Source organism: Parasteatoda tepidariorum, chromosome 5 (genome assembly GCF_043381705.1).
Source record: "Parasteatoda tepidariorum isolate YZ-2023 chromosome 5, CAS_Ptep_4.0, whole genome shotgun sequence".
In the NCBI taxonomy this organism is placed as follows: Eukaryota; Metazoa; Arthropoda; class Arachnida; order Araneae; family Theridiidae; genus Parasteatoda; species Parasteatoda tepidariorum.
In genome coordinates, this window is record NC_092208.1 from 7374055 (window position 1) to 7385933 (window position 11879).

Below are 11879 nucleotides of genomic sequence, written 5' to 3' on the forward strand. Positions count from 1 at the left end.
ATTTATTTTAAATTAATGATAGGAAGCAGGGGCAGAGAGAGGGAAGAAAGAAAGAAAGCATTAATCTTGAATAAACTATTTTCCTTAATAATAAAAAACTATTAAGATACTTGTTTAAAATTTTTTATGGCGAATATTTTTTTAACATGACACTTTCTATTTACAATTAATACACATATGCATAAACAATTAGTAACATTTACATTACTTAACGAAACTTATTTTGATTATATTTTTTACTGTTAAAATTTAATGATATACAAATCATTTCCCAGCGTACAATCATGAATGATATGAAATGGTGGAAGTATAGCATAAGAAAATGGTTAAAAAATTTTCTTAATGGTTATCCTGTAATTTGCAAAATTTTTAAATATTGGGATAATTTTATTCACTTGATCATGTGATTCACTTGATCATGCTTTTTCGAGCCATTAAATGAATTTGTTAAAAGACTGCTCTGTAATTTTGAACAGGCCAAATTTATTCTGGAAAACAGAAGCTGTCTTATGACAGAAGCTGTTGTTGTGGGTAGTATTAAATTAGGGCAGAAAACTTAATCACTTTTGGAATTTGTCCTAGATGGTGTTCTTCATTTCCATATTTTTAAATCACGTGAATACAAATAGCGTTGTGTTATTTTATAATTGCCTAAATACTAATTGTTATGTGTGCTTTTTAAATTGCGCAAAGATAAAACGCAATGTGTGATTTTTAAATTGCGTGAGTACGAATTGCGATGTACAATTTTAAATTGCGAAAAGACTACTCACAGCGCATGATTTTTAAAATGTGTGAATATGAATCGCGAGATATGGTTTTTAAATCGCGTGAATACGAATCGCGATGGATGATTTTTAAATCTCGTTATTTTTAATACGAAATGCGCTGTGCAATTTTAAGGTCGCGTAAATACGAATTACGATGTGTGAATTTTAAATTACGCGAAGAATTAAAACGCATAAATACGAATCTCGACATGTGATTTTTAAATCATGTAACAACAAAAAGAATAGGTTGAGTGTGTGATGTTAACTTGCACTTGTTCATGGGACTAAAATATACACGTGTTTTGAATTATTTTTAAGCAAAGGGGAACGCGTTTAATATAAATGTACACAACTTGTTTTTATTTTTCATTTTTATTCTTTTTAGGAAGGTATCGATTTTGCTAAAATACGTAATTACTTTTTAAGTTCAAAAAAATTTTTTAAACAGTATCGAATTTTAAGAGTTGTAATATTGTGCTAAAATATCAGGATATTCTAAATTACAAGTAAAAAGACGTTCGACAAACTTCTTATATTTATGTAAAAATCGACACAAATACAGCACATAAAAAGTAATTATGTTAATGCGGGATTTAAAACTTGCGCGCTGTCTAATTATATGAAAAATATCGATTTTTTTTAAATCACGGGTAAAAAGCGTAGTAATAACTGCAAAGGAAATTATCAAAATACCTTTATATTTGCGGTAAAATTGGTGTAAATAAAACGCGTCAAACTTTTATGTATTTAAATGCGAAATTAAAGTATCAAAATAGCGTATAAAAATATCGGACTTTCTAAACCTTGTGCAGATGTGTAACAATAATTGCCAAAATAACGATTGAAAAATAATTTGATTTGCAATAAAATTGGCACAAATAAACCACGTCAAAAAATTGTTATCTAAATGAGCGATTATTTAATCGCGATTCGTAATAATATCATGCCAAAATATCAAAATTTTAAAAACCATGCGGAAATGCGTAGCAACAACTGCCGAAAAAGATTAGATTTTTCCTGAAGTTTGCACCAATAAAGCGTTTCATAACTTTTTAAAAATCGTGATTTCAGAAAATACGTGAAAATGGGCAGCAATAACTACCGGAAAGTCATTGAATTTACGATAAAATCGGAGCACTCGAAGAGAGTCAAAAGTAATAACTAAAATTAGAAATTCGTATATCATAATAATGATGTGTTCAAAGTAATGGTATTTTCAAAACTATGCCTAAATCTGTAGAGGTAACCATCGAAAAAAATCGATCGAAAACTACATTGAGTGAAATTGGGTGCGTCAAAAACTTAAATGCGTAAATTTCCAATTTCCAATTTTTTTTTTTTATTTAAAAAAACATTTTATTATTTTTTTTCATTTTGTTTAGATTGCGGTAGCGGGCCGCACATTGAGGGTTGGCGGGCCGCAGGTTGTGCACCCCTAGTTTAGTGGTACCTTCACAAATTCAACTTGAGGAAAAACGGTTTTCTTAAATTTACTTACTTATACTAAAATAATATTACTAATATTTATTTTTATAATATGTGTTATGAAATGACAATGTAAAATAACTATTATGATAAGAAAATAAAAACAGCAAAAAATCAACAATGAATAGCAGCTAAATTTGTATGACCCAAGTAGTTATACTCGCATTTATTATTTACATGTAAAACATTATACATAACATTTATAATTTACATATTAAAATTTTGAGAATTGACCAAAAAATTTTTAATGTAACAAGGTGAGATCTGACATTTTAAGAACAACAACTCTGCCACCTGGCAACCTGCTACACAATTAACTCGAGAAGTAAATAAAGGTAATCCCTTATTCAAATAAAGTGTAATTTAGTGAGTTTTGTCAGTAGATTTACAGTTTTGATGTTATTGGTTCTCGAGAATGTTATGAAGTCCAAACTGTTTAAATGCCAGCAATGGAAGATTTTATGCAAATAAATGATATACCATTAAACAAAATGATATACCATTAAACAAAATGATAGTTATTAATTTTTATTTGATATCTTTGAGTTGGTTGTATTTTTTGTTTCATAATTCTAATGTTTTGTGACATCAACTATGTTTACATCATAAAACTTGTTCAACTTTGTTTAATTTTCGATTTTTTTTTAGGTACTTTTGTTTTCATTGCTGAACTATAATGGCTGAAAGTATTTCCTCTAATAGATCTTTATTGGCTGCTTCATCTGATGGTCCCAGAAGAGTTAAGAAAAGACCCAATCCCCCTCCTATTTTCAATGGTACAGCCCCATCAGAAATTAGAAATACTGAGCTATTATGGTAGGTTAATTGATTTCAAATTACTAAAGCGATTTATTAGACTTACTTTGACAAAAGAAATGTCTCTACATATCTCTTTGTGGAAGGCCATGAAAGATCTTCAAATTATTATTGATGAAAACTAATAATAAACATGGTGCATAGCGTTTTTAAAAAGTGTGTTAAATACGGTGACATGATCTCGGGGTTAAATCATAACAAACACCTTTTAATGAAATATATTTAATAACAAACACAGATGATTGTAATGATACAGTGGCATGGAGGAAACTGATTACAATTAATGAAATGATTTCACATTACTGTAGCGCCATCTGTTTAGTTTTAGAAATTATTATTTACATTACGAAAAATTAACAAACTGTTTAAAGGTGCTTTTTTGATTGGGTGTTTTTAAAAAGTACTTATTTTTCCCTTTTCTAAAATGAGATATTTTTTCTTTACCGTGTCAATTTTCGCTGCGTATTGCGCAGAAACGTGCTTTTTACATTGTTCATTCAACCACAATCCATTTCGTCGGTCCGTAACGTATGATAGCGCCAATCATATTACATGTTTGATAAAATATTTGGGAGTGACAACTGAGCTGGGTTCAGCAAGATTCTTTCAATCTTGTGTACAACTCTGCTGCATTTTGCAAGATATTCTCAATTTCAGGCTTCATTTTCCGCTTACTATTCAAAATGATGAGTAAGCTTAATAAAAAATACTTCAAATTCAAGTTTTCTTCTTCCATGCAAATGATATTTAAAGATAGGAAATCAGCAAAAGACATACTTTCTCTGATTAAATGTTTTTTTCGGCGAATTTGGATTTCTGACTCCCAAAATGTACAGAGTAGCCATAATCCAAAAAGTTTTGTCGGGAATACAGTCCAAAATTTGTACCCCTTTTAACTTTTTTTACTTTTTGCATATTTCACCATGTCTTGTTAAACAAATTGAAAATCTTTTTTGCATATAATTATAAAATTCATTTTTCCGAAGGTAATTTCATAATATCTTTCAGTAAATATATATTATTTTTTATTATTTTATTTAATAATAGTCAAAAAACTTTTGGATTGTTAGGTATAAAATTTTACATGATTTTAAAGAATAAAATTTTAAATGGCAGAATACAAAATTTAAGCAAAATCAATCTAATAGTTTCTGGGATTCAAATTTTGAAGTAGTGATATTTTTAAAATTTGTCTTATAACAATGGTAAGAGAATAAAAATGTGATTTACATTATAATAATTATGCACATTGTGGTATCAAATTTATTGATTTTTATTTCGCAAAAAAAAGTATGAAGTATAAAAGACGTTTTAATTTAAATATTTTCAATTTATTTGTTTGAGCACCCTGTCAAGGGGGGCTTGACCCATGTTGGGCAAAGTATAACACCACGTGCATTGTTTGTGACAAAAACACATGATCAAGAGATGTATGCTAATAAAGCTTGATGTGACAATTGAATTATTTATTTTTTAATTTGCTAATTTTGTTTTGCTTTTAGCTCTCTCTGTTATAACCTGATTAATGAAGCACACATGACTAAATGTGGACACACCTATTGGTAAATTATATGTCTTATAACATTATTTTTCAATACAGTGTTTTTTATTTTAATCTTTATTAATGCATGTTAAAACTGTTAGCAATGGTAAATTATCTACCTTATAACATTTATTTTGTAATACTTTGTTGAGATTTACAATTATTTCTCTTCCTAATAAAATTGTAGTTGCCAAAAAACTTAAATACCTTTTCATAAGTTTTTCTATATCTGTTCCTTTTTATTTCGTAATCAATGCATATTAAAACTGTGGTCTAAAATTTTTAAAGTTATATATATATATATATATACATAGTNATATATATATATATATTGCAGTATGGTATGTCTATCATATGGTATCAATTAAGACACGTTTTAATTGATTTATATTCAGGCTCTTGCAATTTGCGTTGTTATTGGTTAATAATTTGGATTTTTTTTTTTTTTTTAATTTGCTTTTTCATAGCAAATTTTAAAAAAAAGCTAGTTACAATTTATTGCAAGGATGATGAAAAATAAGTACACCACTGAAAATTTTCTATCATTGCCTTTCAAAAAGGATAAAAAACAAATCAAATAAAACTTTAAATCCATTAACCATTAAATCCATAATCCAATCTGATTTTTTCTTTTTTATTTATTTTTTTAGTGTATGCAATTAAAAAGAAAGCTGTTATTAAAATGCAAGCTATATTTTCGTATTTGTCGTACAAGAACTACAGTACAATTTTGATATCCATGTTAAAAGAAAAAAGAGTTGCAAATTTGTTGCAAAAAAAAAAAAAAATATATGAATTTATAATTGAAATTGATTTTTTATAGATTTTTTTTTTTTTTAAATTATCTACCATTTTGTTTGAACATGAACTGTTTAATTGAATTTTAGAATTGCATGTCTATATTTTAATTGTGTTTATTATCATTATAATGCACATTCTTTATTTTGGATATATTGTTCATTGCTCTAAAATTCTGAAAGTGATCTTTTTGCACATGTTCAAATTAACCCTAGCAACAATTTTACTTAGGACAATTTACCAGTTGGACTCGATATAGGTCGTATAAGTTAATGCACTGCAGGACCGATATTGGGGTGTCTGGATGTTTTAATATGGGTCCTAGAATGGCCTATATAGGGCCTACATCAGCCAATATAGAACCTATATTAGCTAAATAATGGATATAAAATATTGGATGAATCTGACTATTCTATATAGGACCGATATTGGTTGTAAATGTTCGTAAAATATCGGGTGAATTGGAAAATTCTATATAGGGTCAATATCGGAAAAATAAGGACAATTTGAACAATTATTCAGCCAATATTCACGAATATTGGCTCAATGAGGGCATTAATTATTTTGTTGCTAGGAAAAATATATTGAAAATAGTAGTTAGTTCCGTAAAGTGCTTGTTAAAGTGTTTAGTTTCTTTTTTTTCTTGTGATTTTATTTTGAAACTTTTTTTGCACACTTTTTAGCTCTGTTATTCAATTGAAGTTAGTGCATGTGCTTTTATTTAATGTATTTTATTTTTTCTGTATAAATTTTATTCAAATAAAAAAAATTTTTTGAACATTAAAATTCTATTTAAATTTTCCTTTAAAAAAATATCACATTTTAAAACCATAATTTACAGTGCATCACTAGTTAATCCGGCGTGATAATTTTTAAATAGGATATATTTTAAACCTAGTTTTATCAATTCTTGCAAAATAAAAATAACATCTTTCTTTTCAATTAATGGTATTTATGTTCATTCGCATTTTAGTTATGCCTGCATAAAAACTGCAATTGAAACCCAGAAAAAATGTCCTAAATGCAGCACACCAATTGAAAGTGTTGATGAAATCTTCCCCAATTGTTTATGTAAGTCTTTTGATTATTATTTCATTATCTAAATAATTTTGTATCTTCTAGTAAAATGTTCTTCATTTATGTTCATATTATCATCAGTTATTGTTTTAGTAGCCAAGTTTTAATTGTGTAATGTAAAGTTTAGTAATCAACTATTAATTTTTACTTTTGTCAAGTACAATATAACCTTATACATATATAGCCAAATAGGCCGGCTAAATATCTTGTGTTATCAAAAATTGTAATATTTTTTTAACATTTAAGTCAATCACATTGCAGCATTTTTAACATTGCAGTACAAAGTTTGCGAATGTGCAAAGAGTTCCAAGTTTTTCACAATTTTCAATGATAAATCGGAAGTTGTTATGGAATAAATCATCAGAGGAAGGCATTGACCCACATTGGACTGTCTGGCCAACTATGATAACAATTCTCTCTTTTACTTTTTTTATTTATTTTATTTAAATTCCTACTATTAGTTCACACTCTCCCTATATCTTAGTCAAATTTTCAATCGTTAATAAAATACTTTTTATTTATTCACTCAAGTTCAAATACATTTTTGAAGTTGTTGTGGATGACACTCAATGTTAATACGGTTTTTTAAAATATTAATTTATTTATTGAATTTAGTTAATTAATTTTAGTTTTATAAGAGAGAAATTTTTTTCTAATTATTTAATAAAAAGTAACTAAGATAACATTTTTCTTTTTTGACCTAAGTAGGAATTGACTTAAATTTTTTTTTTTTTATATTACTTGTTCTCTTGATTATTTTCATTTAGTTATTATTGTTCAATTTTTAAATAAACTAGATATTGTTGTGTAAGAAAATATTTTTGTCAACTTAAAAAAGAACTGACACTGCATTATTAATTGCAGTAAATGAAGTAGTTGCCAAAGAAAAGAGTCGAATCCCCAGTAAACGAGTGAAATGCTGCCCAGAAGTAATTTTTTTTCTTTTTCTGATTATTATATATTGTTTTAAAAATGCGTATTCACTGTATATATGTGTATCTGTGAAGAAATAATAAAACTCTGTTAAATGAAGCTGTAACGTGGTTACGTAGCTTTTTTAAAAGATGCTTTTTTCATTGGGTGTTTTTAAGAAGTGTTTAATTTTCCCTTTTCGAAAAGGAAATATTTTTTCTTCACCATATTAATTTTTGCCTCGAATTATACCAAAAAAAAAAAAAAAAAAGCATTGTTCACATTCTTTTATTCAACATTTTCACAATTCATTCAACCGCAATCTATTTCGGCGTACTCAGAAGGTCTATAACATATGAAAGCGCAATAATTTTACATGTTTGATGAAACACTTGCGAGTTCGCATGTGTGTCTACTGAGCTGGGTTCTGTGAGATTGTACTCTCGTGTGCAACTCTGCTTCAGTTTGTAAAGTATTCTCAATTTCAAGCTTCATTTTCCACCTTCTGATATTGAACTGAAAAATCTCTTGATCATTTTATAATGGCTAATATAATATTTGTCAGAATCTAGTTATTTTATCATGATTGTGTAAAGTCTTTGAAAATTATTTTGCATTTTGTTTATGTATGGTGCTTAAAAATTATCTTGTGAGTGCTTGTAAAGTACTTGAAAGTTGCTTATTTTTTGTTGAAAAATTTAGCTGCCTGCGTAACTGTGGAGAAATCATAAAACTTTGTGAAATGAAGATGTAATCTTCTTTCTCTTTTCACTCAATAATTTAAATATATCAAATTAATTCTGTTATAATGAATTTTTCTGAAGCTGCAACCAGGAGTAGTCTTTCAGTTTTCAAAAAAATAATAAATACCATCAAAACAAAGCAATTGGAAGAAAAAAATAGTGCTTATTAAATAAAGATACCACCAGTGTTAATTCGTAAATTGTAATTTTTTTATTAATCGCCATCACTTGTGTCTATTTCCCATTGGCTTCAGAAATACCAGAATTGCCACTCTGCTATTGTTACCCAGTGGACACCTGTAGCTAAGCCATGACGGTGGAGTAGCCTCGCCCACGTCATACAACCACAAACCCGTTTATAGGGCAGGTTACATTCACACCGAAGAAAAGACATAGAACACGGAGAGAGAGAAAGTTACATCCATGCCTACGGTGTGATTCGAACCCAAAACCACTGGCCCCATAGTCCAGTACAGTAACCACTGGACCAATGATCAGCATTAATTATTATTATTAATTTCAAATTTAAGTGGATGTATTTGTTTAAACTTTTTTGATTGAAATGTCTTTGTTTTTATAATAATGGTTTAATTTTTAGAATTTATTAGCTTCTTATGGGTTTTGTTTCAACATTCTCTTACAGCATACAGACAGCTTGTTTGAACTACAGTCATTTTTATCTAAAGAGAAATGTAATCTGACCATAGAGGAAGTTAATTTAATGCTGGAAGTCTTGGCTCAGAAAAAACAACAGTTAGAAGCTGTAAGTTCCTCATTCATTGTTTTATCTTCAATTAGTCTTTAATTGTTGCTATAATTTTGATGTCATTAGTCTGTATGATTGATGATATTTATATAATAGTTTTCTGTAAATAATATTTATAACCGTCGTTGAACAGCCAACCCAATTTTGGGTTTACGACTACCTACTCGGGCTGATCAAAGTGGTCACCCACCCTCTCACTGACCTCAGTCAAGAGGACCAGTGGCACTTAAGCATAAATGAAAAATTTAGTTAGATAAGGCATAAATGAAAAATTAAGCATAAAGGAAAAATTAAGATAAATTAAACATAAATGAAAAATTAAGATGTAAGAAATAAAATGAAGGAAAAAAAACAATAAGCTTTAGTATTGGCTTTAGTTAATCAAGGTATCCGTATTAAAGAGGTTTAACTGTATGTTATTATTCTTGAATGTATTTAATTTGTTTAAATAATCCTTTTTAAAAATCATATGTATGAAAAAAACTCTGTTACTAATTTTGAAGTTAACATTTTTATTTTATTTTTTTAATTTTATGTAGGATTGTAGAGAAACTGAGCTACTCATCCTGAGAGAATTTTTAGAAGAAGTTCAACGGCACAAAAAGGAGGTAAATATTCAGATTATTTTTCTTTCTTTTTTTTGAATGATTGTTAAGAGAGACCTAATCAGATGCCTTACACTTACAGGAGTTGAAAAGAATTCAAGAACAACTACAAATGGTTGATGGAGATATTAGTGTTGTAAAGGTAATATACTTTCATATAATTAGTTATATTTATTCTATTATAATTCATTTCTGCCTTTCAGTAACATGTTTTAATTCATGCCTTGTTAGCATGTGGAATAAGAATTTATAGGTGCGGGGAGAGGGGTTATCGACAATATCAACCTTCATCTATGAAAAGTTACCCCCAACACAGAATTGAGTTAACATGCCTTATATACTAGTGAATTGGTATTAAATTTTTGTAGCGGTAGGTACACTACAGTACCCCCTCCCCCCATCAGAATTTTATCTGTGATAGAACTCAATGACTGGGATTACCACTAGTTTATTCATTGCAGTTTTTGTGAGAAGGCGGGAGAGCTGTATTAAGATCACCGTACTTTTGAGTGCTAATAATGAGAACTGCATTAAGTTCACGGTCGTTGTCGCTTCTGTGTTGCCATTAGCAGTCAAGTGTATACAGGACATCATTGTGTGTGATCGAGACTTATCAACAGCACTAGAAGGTGAATAAAATCACAGACACAAGTAACAAGTCAACTGTTCAATGTGGACAATCCATCAAAGTAGGGGTGTTTAAATCGAAGTGGGAGTTTCTGTCGTTTTAGGCATGATCACATAGCATCCGGAGGTCCCCAATGTGGGGCCAGTGTTATCGGCAATATCAACCTTTATGTATGAAATGGTTCCCCGAGACTGAACCGAGTTAACATGTCTTATATACTAATGAATTGAAATTGTATTTTTGTAGTGGTAACTGCATTAGGTAACCATTTAAAATTGCTGTAAGTTAAATAGTCTATAATTTTCGTATGATTGATTGCTGATAGTGTATTCTTTTAGTCTTTTTATTTATTTATTTCTAATGTGGGGAATGCTCTACTTGTATCTGAGATAACTTCTAACTTATTTAATAATAACAGTTTAGTCTCATCAATTCATTTCAATCGGTATGTAAATGTAATTTATTGAAAATCCATAAAAAAAAAAATTTAAAAATTACCGTATATTCCGGCATATAACACGCACTTTTAATACAAAAAGTAACATTGGAATTTACGGGTGCACGATATACGCCGAATATAAAAAATTATAGATTAAAAAAATTTAAATATAGAAAAATTAAATGTGGATATAGGGGAACAACATTCTTGCACGCACCTGCACTGCTGAATACAACAATCTCTTTTCTCAGAATCACATTATTACTTTTTCAACTCTACCCTCATATACATGTCAAATTCAGTTCTTTTATTTTTGCAAAAGATAAGGAAAAAACTTTTTATTTACGATCTTGAAAAACGAGATATTGCACATGTACAATCCAAATTTTCGTGCTCGTTGTGCAAAGAGTATATTTTAGAATTTAAAAAAATAATTTCTACTACTCAAAAAATCATAGAAGCTGTAACACATAAAACAATAAATTTGAAAATAATTTCTCGAAACATTTCTCAATCAAATAAATCAATTAACTGAAAATAAAAATTTAAAGAAATAAAAATTTCAACAGTAAATACTATCAATATATAAAAAGTAGTTTCACTTTGAAACATCAAATATGGGAAAAATTAAAATCATAATCATTTAAGAAATTGATTTATGAGAAATGTAAAAAACTTTAACTCAAAGGATACCTGAAAAAGTTCGAATTAGTCCGAGATATTTTGAAAACCACAACAGAGATGGGAATGCGTTGAAATTCCGTAAACACAATTCCAAAACCAAAGACGTGAGCTGCTAGGGAAAAAATTTGTTTCTTCGTTAAGATGAATCGTAAATTAACACCAATAGTGACGGAGAAATTGAAGCTTATTTTTCTTTTGAATGTCGAATATTTAAGTAGACCATCGTGGGTGTGAGAACAATTATTCATCGACGATAAGATCCAGCTCAGCACTTAAGAGTGGCAAAATCAACGCTTTCTCAAAGGGATAGTTTCAATAAAACATTTTAATTAACAGGAATTCGATGCAGTTTTTCTTTTTAGTCCAAGGAAGGAATTGAAGCTCAGCTTTCTAGTATTCTCAGGAACGTAGACAAAATATGCAGCATAGACATGGAAAACGGATGATCGTTTAGTTCCACTGTGCGTAGGTATAATTTATAATAAACTAAACGTTTGATGATTGAAGAGATTATTTTTTTTTTGATGAAGATACAGGATGAATTAATTATTGCCATAAGTTGAAGAAGAATTTGACTGCTTATTTACCAAATGTCCATTTGAATAAATGATTT

The 11879-nt window shown here is 28.6% G+C and overlaps 1 protein-coding gene across 1 annotated transcript in view; it reads left to right on the forward strand.

Moving 5' to 3' along the window:
- LOC107453623 (E3 ubiquitin-protein ligase COP1) overlaps positions 1-11879 on the forward strand; it is a 36604-nt gene that overhangs the window by 2389 nt on the left and 22336 nt on the right. The window contains exons 2-8 of the mRNA XM_016070513.3: positions 2904-3071; positions 4574-4633; positions 6386-6483; positions 7354-7418; positions 8788-8907; positions 9450-9518; positions 9598-9657. Of these exons, the coding sequence (XP_015925999.1) occupies positions 2932-3071; positions 4574-4633; positions 6386-6483; positions 7354-7418; positions 8788-8907; positions 9450-9518; positions 9598-9657 (612 nt within the window). The 5' untranslated portion in view covers positions 2904-2931. The remainder of the gene's footprint in view (positions 1-2903; positions 3072-4573; positions 4634-6385; positions 6484-7353; positions 7419-8787; positions 8908-9449; positions 9519-9597; positions 9658-11879) is intronic.